The sequence below is a fragment of the Choloepus didactylus genome, chromosome 2, assembly GCF_015220235.1.
Source record: "Choloepus didactylus isolate mChoDid1 chromosome 2, mChoDid1.pri, whole genome shotgun sequence".
In the NCBI taxonomy this organism is placed as follows: Eukaryota; Metazoa; Chordata; class Mammalia; order Pilosa; family Megalonychidae; genus Choloepus; species Choloepus didactylus.
Window position 1 is genome coordinate 170,690,217 of NC_051308.1, and position 23,298 is coordinate 170,713,514.

General features: G+C 36.3%; 1 protein-coding gene across 1 annotated transcript in view; it reads left to right on the top strand.

Moving 5' to 3' along the window:
* LRRIQ3 (leucine rich repeats and IQ motif containing 3) overlaps positions 1 to 23,298 on the top strand; it is a 235,148-nt gene that overhangs the window by 206,235 nt on the left and 5,615 nt on the right. The window contains exon 10 of the mRNA XM_037826915.1: positions 13,971 to 14,697. Coding sequence (XP_037682843.1) covers positions 13,971 to 14,697 — 727 coding nt within the window. The remainder of the gene's footprint in view (positions 1 to 13,970; positions 14,698 to 23,298) is intronic.

Below are 23,298 nucleotides of genomic sequence, written 5' to 3' on the forward strand. Positions count from 1 at the left end.
TATCCATTTCTAACCCTTTACAATCAACCTAATTAGAAATTCTGTACACACTAAGCATAAACTTCCCATTCTCTTACCTCAATCTATCCACTGGTAACCTATATTCTAGATTGTAACTCTATGAGTTTGCTTATTCTGATTATTTCATGTCAGTGAGATCATACAATATTTGTCCTTTTGTGTCTGGCTTATTGCACTCATCACATATGACTTTTATCATGTTGAGGAAGTTTCCTTTTTTCCCTAATGTTGTAAGTGTTTTTTTTTTTTTTTTTTCTTAATCAGGAAGGTATGCTGGGTTTTGTCAAGTGCCTTTTCTGCATTGTAGGGATAAATTCCAGTTGACTGTGGTGTGTAATTCCTTCATTATGCAGTTGGATTTGGTTTGCTAATATTTTGTTGAGGAATTTTGCATCTAAGGGGTATCTTTATCTGTCTTTAGTGATGTTGGCTTCATAGAATGAATTAGGCTGTGTTCCCTCCTGTTCTAGTTTGCTAATGCTGTGGAATGCAAAACACCAGAGATGGATTGGCTTTTATAAAAAGGGGGTTTATCTGGCTATACAGTTATAGTCTTAAGGCCATAAAGTGTCCAAGGTAACACATCAGTAATCAGGTACCTTCACTGGAGGATGGCAAATGGCGTCCGGAAAACCTCTGTTAGCTGGGAAGGCATGTGGCTGGTGTCTGCTCCAAAGTTCTGGTTTCAAAATGGCTTTCTCCCAGGACGTTCCTCTCTAGCAAGCTTGCTCCTCTTCAAAACGTCACTCACAGCTGCACTGAGTTCCGTCTCTGAGTCAGCACGTTTATATGGCTCCACTAATCAAGGCCCACCCTGAATGGGTGGGGCCACACCTCCATGGGAGTATCCCACCAGAGTCACCACCCACAGCTGGGTGGGGCACATCTCCATGCAAACAACCTAATTCAAACGTTCCAACTTAATCCCCACTATTCTGTCTGCCCCACAAGATTGCATCAAAGAATATGGCTTTTTCTGGGGGACATAATACATTCAAACTGGCACACCTCCTCTTCAATTTTCTGGAAAGTTTGAGCAGATTGGAGTTAAGTCTTCTTGGAATGTTTGGTAGAATTCTCCTATGAAGCCATCTGGTCCTGGGTTATAATTTTTGGGGAGGTTTTTGATGACTGATTCAATCTCTACTAGTAATTGGTTTATTGAGATCTTCTCTCCCTTCTTGAGTCAATGTAGGTAATTTGTGTGTTTCTAAGAATTTGTTCATTTCATTTAAATTATAGTGCCAGTTTGGATATACTATGCCCCCCAGAAAAGCCATATTCTTTAAAGCAATCTTGTGGGGACAGACTGATTAGTCTGCTAATTAGGGTGGAGCCTCTGATTAACTTATTTCCATGGAGGTGTGGACCTCATTCTTTCAGAGTGGGGCTTCATTAGTTCACTGGAGTATTTAACAGAGCTATGAGCTGATACAGATGCTCCCTGACCCTTGGAGATGCTTGGAGATGCAGACAGAAAGACATTTGGAGATGCTAAGCTAAGAGATGAAGCCCAGAGTTTGCCCCAGAGAAGCTAAGAGAGGACCCCCCAATGTTTAGAGAGAAATGCTCTGGAAGAAAGAAGCAAGGATGCACAGGAGCTGAGAGAGAAGAGGTAAGACAGATGCCCAGAGACATTTTGCAGAAAGCCATTTGGAAATGCAACCCAGGAGCAAAGGGCCAACAGATGCCAGCCACATGCTTCCTAGCTGACAGAGGTGTTCCAGATGCTATTGACTGTTCTTCAGTGAAAGTATCCTCTTGGTGCCTTATTTTGGACACACCTGTGGCCATAGGACTGTAAATTTGTAAGCAAATAAACCCCCTTTAAAAAATCCAACCCATTTCTGGCATTTTGTATTCTGGCAGCATTAGCAAACTGGAACAGTTACCTAATTTATTGTGATATAGTTGTTCATAGTATCCTCATATTATTTTTTATTTCAGCAGAGTCAGTAAGAATGTCCCCCTATAATTTTCTCTCTTTTTTTCTTTGTCAGTCTAGTTAAAGGTTTGTCTATTTTATTGAGCTCTTCAATGAATCAAATTTGGCTTTGTTGATTCTATTGTTTTTTGTTTGTTTGTTTTCTATTTCACTTATCTCTACTCTAGTGCTTTTTAGTTCCTTTCTTCTGCTTGCTTCAGGTTTAGTTTGCTCTTCTGTTTCTAGTTCTTCCAGTTTTGAGGTTAGGTCTCTGATGTGAATTCTTTCTTCTTTTTAATTTAATTATTTAGTGCTATGAATTTCCCTCTCAAGACCGCCTTCACTGCATGCCATATGTTTTGGTATGTCATAATTTCATTTTCATTTGCCTCAAGATATTTCCTAATTTTGCTTGTGATTTCTTTTTAAGCCTTTGATTGTTTAAAAGTATACTGTTTAGTTTCCACATGTTTATGAATTTTCCCTTTCTCCCTCTGTTATTGATTTCTAGCTACATTCCATTGTGATTGGAGAATATACGTTGTATGATTTCAACATATTTGAATTCACTGGGACTTGTTTTCTGACCTAACATGTGTCTGTCCTGGAGAATTATCCATGTGCATTTGAGAAGAATATGTATTCTGTTTGTTAGATGAAGTGATATATCTATATCTATGTATCTATCTATATCTATGTATCTATCTATGTATCTATCTATCTATCTATCTATCTATCTATCTATCTATCTATATACATGTGTATGTGTATATATATATTGCCCTTTATCAGTATATAATGACCAGTGGCCACCAGAGTTTCAAAATAATTGTTTCAGACAATTCCTGCCTGTTTTATAGTTGTTTTGTGGAAGGACTAAGTCCTGGAGCTCCCTACCCTACCATCTTTCCTGGAACTCCCTATTTTCACTTTTCGTAATATTGTTTGTTTTTTCCTGCTCTGCAGCCTGTCTTATCTCAAGTGTCTTGTCTTAGACTTCACTGATTCTTTCTTTTACTGGCTTCAATCTGCCCTTGAAACCCTCCTGGGCATTTATCATTTCAGTTATTGTGGTCTTCAACTTCAGTAGCTCTGTTTGGTTCCTTTTTAAAAATCTCTATCAATGCGCTTAGACTCTCATATTGCGCATTCATTGTTTTCCCGTTATTCTTTAGTTCTTTGTCTGTATTTTCCTCCAACTCTAAGATTTTAAGGATCATTCTTGTAAAGACTTTTTTTGGATATGTTCACATTCTCCTCTTTTTCATTGCTGTTTTCTGTATTATCCTCTTCCTTTGGATGGAACATGATTGTCTGTTTCTTTGTTTTCTTGTACTCTTTTGTTCCACAATGTACATTTTAATATTTTAAAATGTTAACTCTGTGACTTATTCACTGGGATGTCTGTTTCTTGTTTTTGTAGCTAGCTGGTAAGAACAAGAAGAGCTTCAGCCCTCCTATCAGGATGTTCTGCTCAAAGTGAATGCAGTGTGCAGGGTTTTCTCTGTCTCTCTTGGCTTCGTTCTTGTCCTGGGCTTTTGCCTCTTAGTTGTTTTTTAGTTCCCCTGTTTGCAGGAGTTTGAGTATCCCTTCTGTTTCCCAGGAATAGACCTCCTTCTCTTGGGTGTTTGAAGCTGGCAGACATTTGTCCCAGACTGTCTGCCTCTATAGTTTCTTACACTTTTTTCTTTGTTTCAAGCTCCTTTTACCTGGAGGGCAAATTCTGGGAGGAAGGGCATGTTGGAGTTGACTTTCCCAAGTCAGTCTTTTCCAGCAAAAGTAGTGCCATGAAGAGAATGTTGACTGGCTCCAAAGTGCCCTTGGGGTGGGATCAGGAAGGATGCGATGAGGTTTTCTGATGGCTCCCCAAAGCTGAGCTTTCCTGACCTGTCCAGCAAATGCAGCCCTTCAGCATACTGTCCCCCTCAGCCCTGAGGAAGTGCAGCATCTTTAACTCTCCATTACAACTGCCCCTGTCCAGGCAGGGTTGAAACAATGCCTGCAGCTGCCCTTGTCTAGGGTGGGTTGTAACATTGGCTGTCACGGCTTTTGTCTTGGGCAGATTGAAACAATAGCTGCCTCAGAGCTGGGACCCAGTGATCTGAATTCAATAATGAAAAACCATGATTAGTGATTGCCTGTGCCCACCCCTGATATTGGGGAAGAGGGTTTTTGTGATCTTTACTGTTATCAGCTAGCTAGCCAGGGTCTGAGCTCCAGGATATCCTGCAATGAGAGTGGGGGATCAGTGTTGGTAGCTGCTGAATGGAGAGAGCAATTTACTTTAACATAGCTTTTCAGCCTCTTTTCCTGGATGCTGTACAGTGTTCTTCTGGCTTCTGGGGTTTCAAAAAGTTGCTTCAGACAGTTTCTTCCTATTTAATAGTTGTTTTGGTGGAAGGACTGAGTCTTGGAATTCCCTGCTCTGCCATCTTCCCACATACTTCCTCTGAATTCTTACTGTTTCTGTACATTTTTGTTTCATGTATTTTGAATTTCCATTATTAGGTACATACACTTTTATGATTGTTATTTCTTCTTGATGATTTGGCCCTTTATCATTATGAAATCTTCCTCTTTATCTCCACTGGTATTCTTTTTCATATTCTCTAAACTGATATGAATATAGCCTTCTTGTGCTTACTATTTTCATGGTATATATTTTACATCAATCAACTTTCTAGATATCTATCTTTACATTTGAAGTGCTTCTCTTTAGGCAGTTTTCAGTTGGATTTTGCTCTTTTATCCATTCTGAAAATTTCTTCCTATATATTGGAGTTTTAATCCATTTAAAATTTAATGTAATTGTTGATTAATGATATTAATTATCATAATTTAGATCCTACCATTTTACTTTTTATTTTCTGCCCTCTGCTTTGTCATCTGCTCTTTGTTTTTTTGTTCCTCTGTTTACTTGTTTCCTGTGGGTTTTTTTTTTTTATTATTTGAAGATATTTTTAAAATTCCATTATAATTTATCTATTTTATTTTTATTTTAAACTATTTGCATTACATTTTTAGTTGTTGCTCTAGGGATTACAATATGCATCATTATATTTTAACACTCTACTGAATGTTAATATTGTACCACTTCACATAAAATGATGAAATCATGCATCCATACTGGTCAATTTAGCCTGTTAACCTTGCCATCCTTAATGATATAATTGTCACTTGTATTACATGCATTGTATTGTATTGTAAGCATTACAGATATTTTGTTGTGTATATCCTGGACTCTAAAATATTGAAGCTTTGGTTTTAATAGACAAAATCTAACTGGTCTTGTTTTTCATTCTCCAGAGTCTTCAGGTATTTGAATTTTACATTTCATCTAGAGTCAGTCTGTTGGAATCTTACTCCAGCATACTGGTTACCTAACTTCTTTAAGCCTTAGTTTCTTGGCAGGCACAAAGTAGTGGAGTAAAACTTTTGCAAATAGCTGTCTCCAATAGAAAAATGAAAGAGCTGGAAAAAGAGATGGGAATTAGCTAGGTAGTACCCTGGAGCCAGAAAGGACATTTAGAACAACCATAGGAGTGCCAGGGGAAGCAAGATTTGCCTAAAGTTCAGCTTTTTAAAGTGAAAGTGTGAACCAGTGACCAGCCCCTGTTCCTCAGCCCTGCAGAAGCAGGTGTGGAAATGTCTCCAACTGTTGCAACTCTACCAAGGCACTGAGTTAAAGAAGTTAAAAGGGAAATTATAAAATATTTAGAAATGAATGAAAGCAAAGGTACAACACACCAAAACTTATGGACTGTGATGGAGGCAGTGCTCAGCAGCAAATTTATAGCTATGATTGTCTATATTTAAAAAAAAAGAAGAAAGATCTCAAATTAATAACCTAATTTTACATTTTGAGCAACTACAAAAGGAAGAGTAAAGTAAACAAAGTTAGCAGAAGAAAAGAAATAATTAGAGTGGAGATAAATGAAATAGAGAATAGAAAAGCAATTGAGAGAATAAATAAAACAAACCTTGGTTCTTTGAAAAATTTCCAAACGTTTAGCTAGACTGACAAAGAAAAAAGTGAAAAGATCAAATAACTAAAATCACAAAGGACAATAGTGTATCACTACTGACTTTACAGAAATAAAAGGAATCATAAGAGAATATGTGAACAATTGTACACTAACAACTAGATTAATCTAGAGAAAATGTTAAAATTCCTAGAAATGCATGAATTACCCAAATTGACTCAAGAAGAAATAAACAATAAACCTATAAGAAATACATAAATTCAATCAGTAATCAAAAACATTCCACCAAAGAAAAGTCTAGGATCAGATGGCTTCACTGATAAATCCTACCAAATATTTATTGAAGAATTAATACCAGTCTTTCTCAAACTCTTAAAGAATTAAAGTGCAAGGAACACCTCCTAATTCATTCTTTGAGGTCAGCATTACTCTGACAACAAGCCTGGTAAAGACATCACACACAAAAATATTGCAGACCAATTTCCCTCATGAATATAGATGAAAAAATCCTTAACAAAATACCAACAAGCTGAATCCAACAGCACATAAAAGAATTCTACATCATGACTAAGTGGGATTTATCCCAGGAATGCAAGGGTGGTTCAACATATGAAAATCAATCAACATGGTATACTACATAAAAAGAATGAAGGAAAGAAAACACCCTTATGATTACTCCAAAGATGCAAAAAAGGCATCCAACAAAACCCAGCAACCTTTCTTGATACTCAAAAGGTAAGAATAGATGGGAACTTTCTTAACATGATGAATGCCATCTATGAAAAACCTACAGCTAACAACATACTCAAGAGTGAAAGACTTTCCCAGAAGATCAGAAACAAGATAAGGATGTCTGCTTTCACATTGCTATTCAGTATTGTACCAGAAGTTTTAGGCAGAGCAATAAGGAAGAAAAAGAAATAAAATTATTTAGGTTTGAAAGGAAGAGGTAAAATAATCTCTGTTTGCATGATAAGATCTTATACATAGAAAGGCCATAGGAACCCACAAGAAAAATTGTAGGGCTTATAAGTGAGTTCAGCAAGGTGGTAGGGTACAAGATCAACCCACAAAAAACAATTGTGATGCTATATATTAGCAATGAACAATCTGAAGAGAAAATTAAAACAATTCAATTTACAATAGCATCTAAATAAAATATCTAGGAATGAATTTAACCAAGGATACAAAAAAATTGTATATGGAAAACTATAAGATACTGCTGAAAGAAATTATACAAGCCCCAAATAAATGACAAGACATCCAATGTTCATTGATTGAAAGAGTTAATTTTGTTAATATGTCAATATTACCCAAAGAAATATACAAAGTCAATGCACTCCCTATTAAAATTCCAGCAGCCATTTTTGCAGAAATGGAAAAACTGATCTCAGATTCATATGGCACTGTAAGTTGCCCTGAATAGCCAAAACAATCTTGAAAAGGAAGAACAAGGTTGGAGGACTTATACTTCCTGATTTCAAATTGTACTGCAAAGCAACAGTAATCAAAATTGTGTGGTTATGGCACAAAGATTGACAAATAGATCAGTGGAACAGAATTGAAATTCCAGAAATAGACCCACACATCTATCACCAATTGATTTTTGACAAGGGTGCCAAGTGCTTGCAATACGGAAATAATATTTTCTTTAACAAATGGTGTTGGGAAAACTGAGTATCTACATGTTGAAGAAAGAATTTAGATCCCTACCTCACACTATATACAAAAATCAACTCAAAATGGATCAAGAACTTCATATAAGAACTAAAATTATAAAACTCTAAGAAAATAACATAGGTGCAAATCTTTATGATCTGGAATTCAGCAGTGGCTTCTTAGATATGACATCAAAAGCATAAACACACAAAAAAAGAAACAATATATACATGTGAATTCATCAAAATTAAAAACTTTCATGCATCAAAGGAAATTGTCAGGAGAATGAAAAGATAACCTGGGGAGAAAATTGTGTCAAAACATATATTTGATAAGGGCTGGATATCCAGAATATATAAAGATCTTTTACAATGCAACATCAAAGAGACAAATAAAAACAAACAAACAAACAAACAAACAAACAAACAAACAACTGGGCAAAATACTTGAATAAACATTTCTCCAAAGAAGATATACAAATGACCAATAAACACATTAAAAGATGCTTAACATCATTAGCCATTACAGAAATGCAAATCAAAACCTAATGAGATACCATTTCACACCCACTAGCATGGCTACTATTAAAAAATGGAAAATTACAACTATTGGAGAGAATGTGGAGAAATAGGAACACTCATTCATCATTGGTGGGAATGTAAAATGATACAGCCACTGTGAAAAGCAATATGGCAGTTCCTCAAAGGTTAACTATAGAATTAGCATATGACCTGGGAATTCCATTTCTAGGTATATACTAAAAGAAAGAGCAAACGAGATTGCAAATAGATAGCTGTACAACAATGTTTATAGCAGTATTTTTCACAATAGCCAAAACCTGGTAACAACCCAAGTGTCATCAACAAATGAGTGGATAAACAAAATGTGATACATACATACAATGGAAAACTATTCAGTCATAAGGAAGAATGAAGTTCTGAGACATCCATCAACATGGGAGAATCTTGAAAACATTATGCTCAGTCAAGTAAGAAAGGCACATAAGGACAAAACTTGTATGGTATCATTTATAAGAGATGACTAGATACAGCAAATTTGCAGAGATAGAAAGCATATAAGAAGTTACCAGAAGAGGAAACAGGTGGGGGAAGAAGGAAAACGAGAGGAGTGTTTGTAAGAGCAACAGTAATTAAATAAAATAAAGAACCTGTTTATTTAACTGAAAAGGGGGCTAATAATAGTGCAATACTTATAAGACTGTAAAGGACTTAGCACAATTTGACATGTAGCAAACAGTAAATAGTAGCTGTGTTGTTACAATTAGTGATCAATATCTACCTAATAAGGTTGTTATTATTAAAATGAATGATAATATACATGAAAAAAAAATTAGCCCAGTGCCTGCAACATGGTAAGGACTCATTAAATGAGGACATGAGGACATTTATGTTATTAAAGATTAATAATCTTTTTTCAGTTGGTGATACAAATGGGGGCTTTCAAATAAGCAACAGCATGAGCCAAAAATATGAAGTACAGATGTGTAAGTACTGTTCACAAGTTATGACTATCATATTTTGAAGTATAGGATTTTTAAAGGGAATAATGGGAGATATGAGGAACACAGAAAGAAAAATGAGAGAACACAAGATGAATTCTTATACTCAAGTATAAGTTTATTATTAGCAGTCCAGCACCTACCCAAACTGAAGAGTATTCCTGAATTGGCCTAGATTTTTTTGGAAAAGATATTCATTAGACACGTATTTATTGAAAAACTACCATGCACCAGATATTCTTTAAAGTGCTTAGTACAGAGTGGTGAACAAAACAGACATAGCTTCACCTCTCATAGAGCTTTGGAGATCATTTTTAACAACAGAATTTATTATATGTCTATTAAGTCTCAGACATAACACTAGGATCTTTATTTAACTTAATGCAAGGGGCACATTGTATTAATTCTACTTTGAGGCTATTTATTGGACAGTGTCCTTATAGTTAAGGTGACTATATGATTTATTTTTGAAACTGCATCACTTCTGAGAGTTAAAGGAGTCACTGTAAATAAACTTTGCCAAGACAATAGGCATACACTGGACATTTCCATGGCAAACCAGTTCTTTTTACATATAAGAATTTCTTTAGTTTCATTCATGCCAAAGACTATAGCTGCAGATTTTTCTTTTCCTCCTTAATATTTGATTTACCTAATATGAATAAAATATATAATAAATATATCAAATATTGATTATCACCAATATCTATCCTTAGCTCTCTTGTCTTCTCTTAGCTATGTTTGTAGTTTTACCTAAAATCCTCTGTTTTATATACTCCCAAATTTATGTCTCAGATGTGTTCTCTCTTCTAACGTTTAGACTTGGCTCATTTATCTCTCTGCTTGCTGGGCATCTCTACCTGGATATCTCAAATTGATACTAACTTCATATTTTATAAAACTAAATTTCACATACTTCTCTTTTTCTTACATCTGTATCTTTGATTATGAAATTTCTTTAGCCTGGAATGGCCTTGTTTCCTCTTCTCTCTCTTATACCTTTTGCAAATTTACTTAATTTTCCCACATACACAAAACAGGAGACTTTTAGTAATGCAAAGTAAAACAAAGACCCTCCTGAAGAATCAACTCAGTTGTTACCGTCTTCAGAACATTTTTTTTCCCGGCAACTCCTACCCTGACATAAATGGGGTAAATGTCTTTCTTTTATGATTCCTTGGTTTCCCTGTGTATACTTCTATCTTAACTTTTGCTGTAGTATTTTAAAGTTACCTGTTTTAGACATTTGCCTTTCTTGCCAGACTATAAGATTTTGGAGGGGCAGGGTACTACTTATTTGTGAAGACTCTTGTTCATAGTAGGCATTCACATATTTGCTGGGGAAGTCAGGACACATGCTCAGAAGCCATCTTTCAGCCCTTGCCTTTCCCCACTTCCTCTTCTATTGCACAATGATGTTTCAGTCTATTTTCAACCTAAAACTTAGAGGATATGTTAGGTCTAATGAAAAGGCCCCACCAAATCTTAAACCTGGAAACTGGGAACAAATTGATCTTTTCACTCACAAAACTGTAATCAGAGGAACTGACCTTACTTTGTCATTTATATTCTTGGCATACAATAATAATGCCTAAGTATTACCCCACAGCTAACTCATTACTTGGCTAGAGCATGGTAAATTTGTTACAAGTTGCTCAATATTATATCGGGTAAGTAAACAAGGGTAAAATCATACACAACTTTGTAAGCCATGGCAAGAAATTTGGATTTTATCATAAAGGCATATATGAGCCATAGACCTTTAAGGACACATTTTTCTGAGATCACTCTAGCTTGATAACTGTGTGTCAATGAATTGTTTGTGTGTTGGAAAATACAGAGACTACTTAAAATGAAATTGCGATGTAATTATACCTAAGGTCACCCCCAGACTTTTTTTGCTCAGATGCAGCCTCTCTCTTTAAGCCAACCCTGCAAATAAACTCACTACACTCCAACCTATGTGGGGCATGACTCCCAGAGTGTTAAGTCTTCCTGGCAAATTGGGACATGACACCCACAGAGGAGGATGAGCCTGGCCCTGGCGTTGTGGGATTGAAAATGCCTTCTGGACCAAAAGGGGGAATAGAAATGGAACAAAGTAAAGTTTCAGTGGCTAAGAGATTTAAAAAGAGTTGAGAGGTCATTCTGGAGGTTACACTTACGCAAGCTTCAGCCAGATATTTCAAACTACCACAGTATGCTTACCAAAAATGTTCTGCATGTTCTATACTTCACTGTCTGGTGAAATTGAGGGACATGACCAAAGAGGTTTGTTATATTTCTCCTATTCAGTTCTAAATCATGTGGCTATTTTAACATTACACAATTGATGGAATTAAAGAGATAAGATAAGCCTTTATTATTTTTTCTACAGAAAATAATAACATATACAACTTACTCTTTACCAGGCACTGTTCTAATACTTTTATTATACAGCACACTTTGTCAGGTATTTTACATTGTATTAGTTCATTTATTCCTATTAATTGAGTATTATCTCCACATTATGGTAAAGAAACTGAGGTCAAGAAACTTAAAATACTTGCCCACACCACACAGTAAGTGGCAGAACTAGGATCTCAATCCATCCAAGGTGGCTCCAAATTTTAGACTTTCAATCACTATACAGGGGATATTGTTCTTGAGCAATTAGTTAATTAATTCACTAGTTAATTCACTCCTTGATTCATCTACTCAGTCATCTAAAAACTATACACTTATTGTGTATCTACTAGTTAGTTAATCCTATCTACCAACCTCTTCAGCACTACTCCATACCAAATTCTAGGTGAGGAACTAGTAATGCAGGATGATCCTTACTTTGAAGGAGCTTGTGTTTAAGGAATGATTCCTACTTTTAAAGAGCTTGTGTTTAAGGAATGATCCCTACTTTTAAGGAGCTTGTGTTTAAGGAATAAAGAGGTGACATTCAAAGAGGACTTGAATAATGGATAGATATGAATTGCTATATATAGGGAAAACAATATACTGGGAAAAATATATCCAAAATTGATATGATGTTTTACATGTATAGGGAATAAAATTAAGCTGTTTTCCTGTAACATAGGACCCTAGACTAAAAGTTGAACCTATCCTTGATCCTATAGTTGGAGAACCATGAATGTTTTGTTTTACTCTGTGTGGAACCATGAATGTTTTGTTTTACTCTGTGTGGAAGTCAATGACATGATTAGAATCCTAGTTTAGGAAGAGAAATCTTATAGCAGTGAGTGACATCTTGAAGCAGAGATTTTGAAAGGAAGGTAAGAAATTAGAAGACTTTTGTGAGTGTTAATAGGATTATATACATTCACTCAACCAAAGAGATACATCTCAGTCATCAGCTACAAGTAAGTGTAGTTATTATACATAATAAAGTACAGCCCCTGTCCTCAAAAAGTTTTATTTTACTAGGGAGGCAAGATCTACATACATTAAAATCTTCAGGAACAAATATATATATACTGGTAAATTATTGGTGTTGTGTTTTCTGTTCTTGTTCTTTTATCCTTGGCCAGATTTCCCAAACCAAGGTTTACATATAAAATAAATTTACCCAAAAATGTACTTTTCCTTCCTAGGTAGTTGCCCTCAGACTACTCTCTATCTACTGTAACCCTGAAACTCTGGCTTTTGTCCTTCTGGCTCTCCAATGCTTTGCTTTGGACTCAAACTCTTACAACTTACTTCTCACCATTTTATCTTTGGTATCCTGGTGGATTACCTTTTTTGTTTACTAGACTGTATTTCCTATTTAGCTCTAGATTCTGTTTACTTACCTAATGTTGATGTTCATGTGTCTTTAGTGAAAAACCCATCCATTCATTTCTTTCCTACTGCCTGCCTGAAACACAGACCCTGCCATTCTTCATAACCACCACATATTCCATAAAATCTCCACCATCGAATTTGGCATTTTGGTATATAAAGACATTAAGGGGATGTACTGTTAGAGGAGATAAAATCCTCGTAGACTAGAGTTATCAAGAATGTAATTTTCATAGTTAGGGAGGATCAGTCAAACATGGTATACTGAATTTATCAGTAGGTTTTTCAAGAAGTAAATATGTGAGCAACAATATAATTCAAGTCATTATATTATGGTAGCAGATTGACCCGGAAATATATATTGAGTCGAACATAATTGCCGTTTATTTCCAGTTTCCATAAGAAGCCAAGGTAGTTAAGCCTGGTCACTGAGTAAGCAGTGATCCTGGGAGACAGGTCCTTCTGGCCTTGTGGTTCTACCATCTTCTAGGGCATCTTCCTAATTTCTGTGCAGCCAAGCAAAGAAAGAAGAGAGCACATTTGTTTCCAAAGCCTTGCACCCAAAATAACATATCTCACTTCCATTCATACACCACTAGACAGAGCCTAGTCACATGCTATTGCAAAGGAAGATGAGAGATTTAGTTCTTTGTGTATTCGAAGAAGGGAGAGGCAATTTTGACAGCAGCTATTAGTTTACACTAGAGTTAAGAAATGTATGTTAAAAGTCATCCTTTATAAAGATGAGAACTTAACTATATGCAAAAGTAATGTATATGAAGTAAGTACCAAGTATGAGATAAGATACTGTTGAGTCAGAGCAAGTTAAATAATTGAGAGAAATAATGCAGGGAATCTAGGAATCAGATTCAGTGCATTTCTGTGTTTAAATGTTTTAATAGTGATTTTTTTTTCCTGCCAAATCACCATTAAACCACAAACTGAAAAGGAACATCAGTTGAGAAAAATTCTTCTTAAAGTAAATAACAGGTTCTTATCAACTTTATTAAGGCAGCTTTCAAAACATTTGGAGCAGAAATATAAACTGTTCTTATCTCTTGTATAATGCATATTTGTTTTATGTATAATCTAGGTCAGAGGAAATCTGAAGATAAAATTGAGGGTGAAGAAATGGATACCGGTTTCAAGATATCAGGATTCAGGCTACCTGTACGAACTTCAGGTCCATTGACGTATGCTGCAGTATTGAAAAAGCAAAAGCAAATTCCTTTTCCTATACATACCCAGATATTTTCTGCCATTCATCAAAAACCAATAATTAAAAGAGATACACTGTTGGAAAGGAATGTAAGAAAAGAGTTTTTTGCAACACACAGAACTGGTATAAAACTCCAAACACTTTGTGATATTGATATATATTACTCAGAACAAAAGAAGCAGGAAAGCCATAAAAAAAAAGTCACATCTGTAGCCAAGGCACAAGTTGCTGAAGGAAGAGTTAAACAAACTGTTCAAGAATCTTTAAATAATAAAAAATATGTGGCACAAAAACTAATTGAAAAAGATAAGGAAACAATTCAGAAGGGTTTACAACAACTTCATCAAGACAGATTAAACTACATTGAAAAAGTTAGAGAGAGAAGGGCTTTCTTTCTAGAAGAAAAAAAAAGAAAGGCTGCAGGTCGTTTATTAATTCAAGACTTGAGTAATGAGCGCAATTTTTTGGTACAAGGAATGATTAAAATCAACAGATGGAGGGGGAATATGGCTATTTTAAAAGAGAAAAAACGGATTGTTCAGCAAAAACGAGAAGCAGAAAACTATCAAAAGGAATTACTTAAACGAACAAAGGAAATTAGGTAGGTAGATCTGATGGAAGCTTTAAAATTAATTACATGTGATATTGCATACGAAATGTTAAGCTTGAATACACTGTATTTTGGTTACAATATGATATGTTCAAGTTTGGAAAATGGATACATAGGAGGGAAAAAAGGACAAATATGTACTAATATATTACCAATGCTTAGTAATAAAACAACTTCATCTTCCACCATCCCCCACTCTTATCCAACTAAACCTGCTTCTTCTTAATGTTGTTCTATTTTAGTAAATGGCATTTTCATCACCCTCTTGACTAGTATTAGAAACTTCAGTCTTTTACATCTCAATCTTCCTCATGGCTAACATCTAAAATATTTCCCTATTCTGTTCATTTTATTCTAAATGGAATCTTAACATGGATCTCTCCTTTTCAATCCCACCTATTCTGATTTTCATAATCTCTCACTCCAGTTTTCCAACTGAGATCTCCATCTCCATTCTCCATCCTTTCTGTAACCCATAGTCAGTTCTTTGGCCTATAAACCTCAACTGTTTTTTAAAATAAAGTCCTGATCATGTCATTTCCTACTTAAATATATTAATAGCAATGGCCCACTGAACAAAATAGACTTTCCTCTGAATGGCATTTCAGTTATTATGTTCTGTTCCAGTCAATATTTCTAGACTCATCTCACACTAAATTTTCTGCTATAACTGCATCCCTCTTTCCCTAACATCACTGTCTCTTTGCTCCAGCAGACAAAATTATTCACCACTCCCCACTGACTTTGCCCTTTGACTTTACTGACACCACCACTTTTTCCTCAAATTGTGCTCTGTGAGGGCACTGCAAGTCTATACTGTTGCTGTTATTATCCACATATTTTTATGCAATATAAGCCTCTCTGTTACTATGCAAATTTGAATGACTTTGGGTATTCAAAGTGGTGAGAGGTGGATGCTTTTATGTCAAGGAAAAGGTATTCCATTCTCCTGAGAGACACAGCTAGGTCCTGCTCCTTGACTGGGTGTGGTTGGGTTTCACCCCTCTTTGCCCCCATCATGCAGTGCACGAACTGTGCAACTACTGGCAAAATCTTATTATCCATCCTATAGTAACCAACTAAAATGTCACCTCCACTTTTAATCTCTTCCACCTGCTCTTCCAATCTGAATTATTCCTTTTCATTTGGAAAGGTTCCCATAGCATTTTAAACCTCAATTCTAGAAGTTATCACAAGAAGACCTTTGTCATGGTTAGCTTGTGAGATCCTTTATAATTCAATTTGGTTCTTCTTTCTAGTTCATATCCTAGTATAGTATGTAGTTAAAATACTTAATCATAAGTATTTATTGAAGAAAATAGGTAAAAATCTCAGTTTTTAAAATTAGTAATCATTCTATATAAGCCCATTTAAATCATATAACAGCTTTATCAGGGGGGTGAGTGCTTTTTATATATTTATAGTCAATACTTAAGCCATTGAAATGAGGAATAATGCATGTTTTTCTAGGTTTTTATAATGAAGTTATGTAATCAGAATTATTAAATACATAGAAAAATATAATCAATCAAGCTATGAAAGTAGCCTCATCAGTCATTAGAATAGATATCTATCTTAAACAAGTGCTTAATTCATACCAATTTGTCCTGCATATTTTTTTCCGCTGTCTCTCTGCAATCATTGGTACTTTTACTAAGTACTTACCTTCAGCTCAAATCATTCAGATAGTAATTCACTTCCAGCTATTAAAGATTCCTTTGCTAAAGGATGCATGGTATAAAGACCATTTGACTTCAAGAAACTGAAAAATCTACTAAAAAGATAAGGTATTGGGGCAATAAGACTACCAGAGTTAAATAAAAATACAAGCTATAATAAAGAACTATCAAAAGAAAGAATTGAAACTTCCAATTAAAAGATTAGATAATACATATGTGAGAGAAATTTAGGAAAGCTTCAAAAAGAAGGCTTAACTAAATACCAAAATGATAATTAATTGCGTTTATCTTCTGTCCCACATAAAAAGATGAATGAGATATTCTTGATCCTCTAAAAACCCACAGTCCAATGGTAAGGATAAACATGCATTTGAATTTTTACAAAAAGTAGCAGTAGAAACAGTGCAATTGTTGATTAAAATTTAGAGAAGTAGAGAGATGGGGTAATGGCATTGTAGGCAGGGAAAAGAGGATAAACAAAACTGCAAAGTTCAGAGTAGGCAAAAGTGGAGGGGGGAGGAGATAGTGAATATTATTTGAGCTATAGGAGGAGGTTTTTGAAGGAGAGTAGATGAAGATGTAATTACTTGAGAAGTATAAAATTGTACTGATGAGGACCTTTTAAGTCTCAGTGGACAATCATATGGTAAAGATGATTAGGAATTTTACCACTAAGAAATGTTGAAACTTTAACATGTGTTTTACCACAGAAACTCCTTTCCAAGAAAGATCTTAGAAAAAAAGCGATATTCCTCAGAACAAACTTTGATCAAAGCTGTCTCAAACAAGTGTGAAAATTATAAAATTGTTCCATGATGAAGATTTCTCAATTTTAAACTAAACTTAGTGAGGAGGTGGGAGCTCTGAAAATTAATATTGACTCTTAGAATATTTTTACCCACTGTTAGTAAATTTAAATTTCAATAGTTGTCAAAGGATCATTTAAAATTAAAACTATGACTCACACAAATATGAAATGAACATGTCAAGATTTTTATTTAGTTATTTTAATGAGGGAACCAGTAAAATGTTTCAGCAATTCAAATGAGAATTCAAAGAGAATGTATATATAGGCAATCAGGAATGCTGAAATAAATTTACAAATAGATGCAGAAGTAGTCAATATCCACAGGACAAAAATCAATTGTAACTCCACTGGACAAAATTCATTTAAATTTCTGTAGACAAGAATCATTGCATTTCTCATAGTTTTCCTCAACTTCAGAGTTGTGAAATACTCAAAGAAACTGGAAGACCCAGATAACTGAAGGATGCACTAGACAGGACTACTAGTAACTTTTTTTGTCCCTTTCATACTTTTTCATACTATCTTTCTCAGTATTAGATCAAAGCTTATCAACCAGTTTGAAAGATTATACAGAAATACTTAGAGATCCTTATAGCTGCTTGTTTCATTTAAATTCTTAAATATTTTCATTAAAAAATAGTTTGTACTAGAAAAGACTTTAAATTAATGAGAAGAAAACATCTTTCTTTTTATAATTACAAGCAATTTTTAAACTATTTACTAAGGTACTTTACATAATACCTTCTTAAGTTTGGAAAATATTTTATATTTTCTCTCCCCAAAATTTAAAAATATTTTCCTTAATGTATACTTCATGTGTATGTGTGTATCTGTGTAATTCTTTTTATTTTTTTTTATAGTTTATTTTAAATATAAAATATACTTTGGAAAAGGGAATGAAAGCTAGTCTAGTATATCAAAATACAAATCTAGTGCAAATCAAAGTTATAGAATTTTAGTTAGCTTAGGTTTTATCACAACAAATTGGAAATCTGGCTATCATTAATTTGTAGAGGAGACAAAGTCAAGTGAGCTTCCTATTGGATCTTACCTGAATTATTTTCTAAGCTGCTGCAAAGGTATTATCCTTGAAAGCACACATGAATAAGGCAATATTTTGGTTATGTTAGTAGCCTGTACTAAAAAGCATTATTTACTTTTACTAATTTTTTTTAAAAATACTGAGTAACTATCAACATGCAAAAAGGAGCTCAGACTTAAAAAAAGTCAAGTATCTAGAGACTTCAGAAGTTTCTTGATTCTGTAACTTGTTGAGTTGTTAGTTCTTCATTAATGTATTAATCACTTGACCTAAAAGTTTTAAAATGAATCTCAATAATTAGTCATTACTGAGAATACAGCTCCCCGATCCTGCTTATGTGGAATGATGAAGAATAAAAGAAGAAAGAAGAAGTATGAAGCCCCAGTTTAGGTATTTGATAACCAGAGGGATTTGTAATATCCTCTAAGCATGGATTAAAGAGTCTTTTAAATGAAAGAATCTCTATGTCGGACAAAAGCTGGTTTTCAGTTTCCCAAAATATTCTTGTTCATACTTTACTCTTAGAAACTGATGATACAGGTGCTGATACTGCTTAGGGTAGAACAGCAGAGTGTTCATTTTGAGGGTGAGTATCAGTTAGCATGGGAGTTCTGACACATAAGGTGGTTATCCAATTACATCACCCTCTCCTTGTCCTTAATTTGGTCAATGACTGACCTCCTGCACTACCCTCTTCATTTATTGTGGTCTTTGTAACCTGGTTTATAAAGCCTTTTTCCACACGACTTCTGCCATAATCACAGTTTAACATCCAAATTTATAAGAACAATCCTCCCAATTGCCTAAGGTGAATGTTTTGAACCTCAACAATATTATACCTAACTTTAATAAACACATTTCCAAAGACATAGAAAGTCCCCATCATCACTTGAAACTGCCCCAATTCTTGATTCTTAAACTCTTGTATATTTATTTATGGCTAAAACTTTCCATCTTTCCAAGTCTTCCTTTAGTTTCCACACTTATTCTTCAAACATATTGTGACAGCCATCCCTCAAATAACCTTCCTTATAAACTTATTTTATTTTATTTTTCTTGTGTAAAGTCCAGAGTCCTCTTTTGAAAATTCAGTTTTATTGAGATATATTCACATACCGTACAATCATCCACAATGTACAATCAACTGTTCACAGTTGTGCATTCATCACCCCAATCAATTTTTGAACATTTTCTTTACTCTAAAAAGAAAAAAAAAAAAAAAAGAATAAAAATGAAAGTAAAAAAGAACACCCAAATCATTCCATCCCCCCATCCCACCTTATTTTTCATTTAGTTTTTGTCCCCATTTTTCTACTCATCTGTCCATATACTGGATAAGGGGAATGTGAGCCACAAGGTTTTCACAATCAGACAGAAACACCATTTAAGCTACATGGTTATGCAATCATGTTCAAGAATCAAGACTACTGGGTTGCAGTTTGACAGTTTCAGGTATTTCCTTCTAGCTATTCCAATACACTAAAAACTAAAAACTAAAAAGGGATTGTGCTGGTTTGAATGTATTGTGTCCCCCAAATGCCATTATGTTTGTAGTCTTGTGTGGGGCAGAAGTTCCGGTGCTGGTTAGATTTGCTTGGAATGTGCCCCACCCAGCTGTGGGTGATAATTCTGATGAGATGTTCCCATGGAGGCATGGCCCCACCCATTCAGGGTGGGCCTTGATCAGTGGAGCTATATAAATGAGCTGACTCAGAGAGAGGGAAGGGAGTGCAGCTGGGAGTGATGTTTTGAAGAGGAGCAAGCTTGCTAGAGAGGAATGTCCTGGGAGAAAGCCGTTTTGAGGCCAGAGCTTTGGAGCAGATGCCACCTGCCTTCCTAGCTAGCAGAGGTTTTCCGGACGCCATTGGCCATTCTCCGGTGAAGGTACCCGATTGCTGAGGTGTTACCTTGGTCGTTTTGTGGCCTTAAGACTGTAAGTGTGTAGCGAAATAAACCCCCATTTTATAAAAGCCTATCCATCTCTGGTGTTTTGCATTCTGCAGCATTAGCAAACTAGAACAGATTTTGTTACTGAAAGTGGGTGCTTTGCTGCTGAGTTTGCAATACCAAACATGTTGGAACCGCTTTTTAAATGGATAAGGGGAAGATTCTGGAAGATTGTGAGGAGCTTGATAGAAAAGGCCTAAACTGCTTTGAAGAGACTGTTTGTAGAAATATGGACTCTAAAGATACTTCTGACGAGGCCTTGAACAGAAACGATGAATGTGTTGTTGTGAATTGGAAGAAAGGCGATCCTTGTTTTAAGGTGGCAGAGAATTTGGCAAAATTGAGGCCTGGTGTCGGATGGAAGGAAGAATTTGAAAGCGACAACCTGGAATACTTAGCTGAAGAGATCTCCAGACTACGTGTGGAGGATATACCCTGGCTTCTCCTTGCAGCTTATAGTAAAATGCGAGCGGAGAGAGATAAACTTAGAACTGAACTCTTGGGTTCAGAGAGACCAGAAGCTGATTGCTTGGAAAATTATGAGCTTCCAGGGGGTGGAATCCCAGAAGCTACAGCCCAGTGTGAGGATATAACCAAACACAGAACCCAGCCACCATTTCAGTACAAGCCAAGATTGGAGATGGAATTATCCAGAAAGGATTTGTGGAAAGTCCTATTGTCTAATGGCCTTGACCACTGTGTGCTTCATGCAAAGCCAACAGAATTTTTGCGAGATCTTTATAGACAGAGCCATTGCCGGTCTGGACTGGAGGAGACAGACAAGGAAAAAATTAAAGGAAAAATCTCTTCAAAGACAGAGCCATGGAGGTTGAGGTCTGGAGTCAGGAGGTCTCTGGCTGGGAGAGCAGAGCAGCCCACATGCATGGAAAGGGTGAGTTTGCCCTGGAGGTCGAGGGCGGGCTTTCCACCTCGATGCTCTGGAAGAGTTTTGCCACCCAAGGTCCCAAAGAGGGTGGAGCACATTTCCAGGGAATTGGGGAGAGCCTGGCTGCCACCACACTGTTCTGAAGGGGTTGAGCATGTGCCCCGGAGATGGAAGGGAATCCGGGAGCTGCCCCGATGTTTGAGGAGGGTGGGGCCAAGAAGGTGGTCTCCCCAATGTGTGGATATGTTGGAGCACTCACCCAAGCATTTGGAGAGGAAACAGCTGCCGAAAAGGCTCTTGGGAAGGGTTAGGCTCCTGCTCTCTCAAGCCCCAACGATGCAACATTGTTCTGTAAATGACTCTCGGACTTTGAAATCTAATGGAGTTTGTCCTTCGGGTTTTAGGAACTGTTTTGCTCCTGTTAACCCTGTTTTCCTTACTGTTTCTCCTTATGGCAATGGAAATGTTTATCCTATGAATGTCCGTCCTTTGTATATTGGAAGCACATAACTTGTTCTAAGTCCACAGATGCAAAGCTAAAGAGAATTATGCCTTAGGACCCACCATGCCTGTAATTGATTTTGATGGGATTTTGTACTTAACTTTTGTTACTGAAATGATTTGAGTTTTTGTGGTATTGTGATGGAATGAATGTATTTTGTATTGGAAAGATAATGTCATTTGGGGTCCAGGGGGGTGGAATGTGCCGGTTTGAATGTATTGTGTCCCCCAAATGCCATTATGTTTGTAGTCTTGTGTGGGGCAGAAGTTCCGGTGCTGGTTAGATTTGCTTGGAATGTGCCCCACCCAGCTGTGGGTGATAATTCTGATGAGATGTTCCCATGGAGGCATGGCCCCACCCATTCAGGGTGGGCCTTGATTAGTGGAGCCATATAAATGAGCTGACTCAGAGAGAGGGAAGGGAGTGCAGCTGGGAGTGATGTTTTGAAGAGGAGCAAGCTTGCTAGAGAGGAATGTCCTGGGAGAAAGCCGTTTTGAGGCCAGAGCTTTGGAGCAGATGCCACCTGCCTTCCTAGCTAGCAGAGGTTTTCCGGACGCCATTGGCCATTCTCTGGTGAAGGTGCCCGATTGCTGGGGTGTTACCTTGGACGCTTTGTGGCCTTAAGACTGTAACTGTGTAGTGAAATAAACCCCCGTTTTATAAAAGCCTATCCATCTCTGGTGTTTTGCATTCTGCAGCATTAGCAAACTAGAACAGGGATGTCTATACAGTGCGTAAGAATGCCCTCCAGAGTGACCTCTTAACTCCATTTGAAAACTCTCAGCCACTGAGACTTTATTTTGTTTCGTTTTGCTTCCCCCTTTTGGTCAAGAAGATTTTCTCAATCCCACAATGACTGGTCCAGGCTCATTCCCAGAAGTCATGTCCTGTGTTGCCAGGGAGATTTACACCCCTGGGAGTCATGATAGAGGGGAGGGCAGTGACTTCAACTGCCAGATGGGCTTAGAGAGAGAGAGGCTACATCTGAGCAACAAAGAGGTTCTCTGGGGGAGACTCTTAGGCACAATTATAAGTAGGCTTAGTGTCTCTTTTGCAGTAAGAAACTTCATAAGGGCAACCCCCAAGATTGAGTGCTTGGCCTACTAAATTGTTAGCCCTCAATGCTTGTGAGAATAGCAGTAATAACCCAGGTGGGGAGGTCCAACATTTCTGCATTTTTTCCCCAGTTCCTCAGGGGGGCCCTGAAAATATATTTTTGTTCTCTGCCCAAATTACTTTGGGATGTATCAGGATTTTGCACCAAACTGTACAAACCTATCAGATCTAACTTGCCATTCAAAGTTCTATGTAATTATTGTGTTTGAATAAACTGACCATACAAGTTAAATTATTTAGTGTGCTGCAGAAAATATAGATCCTGCACCAAATAAATATCTCTTTCCTTGGTCTCATATAGAAGTTGAAGTTTTAAAACACAATCAATATTGTCCTTTACCCTTTTGCCTGTTTTGACTTAGTCCTAACCAGAGCCGCTTCATTCATATCTCTAACTGAAGTCTGAACTCCTTTTCAGCTTTTTTAACAGCTGCGGTGTGAGGTAATACTGACATTCATAACTGCCGAGCTCTAGCTCTTGTGTTTCAGGTGTCACACAGACAGATACCCGAAGTTCCAGAGACTGACCAAGTAAAACACAAAGAGCTCCACATCTCAGAATTTGGAGATAACCATTACAACTCAGAAATAGATATGACTGCTGTAAGAGTT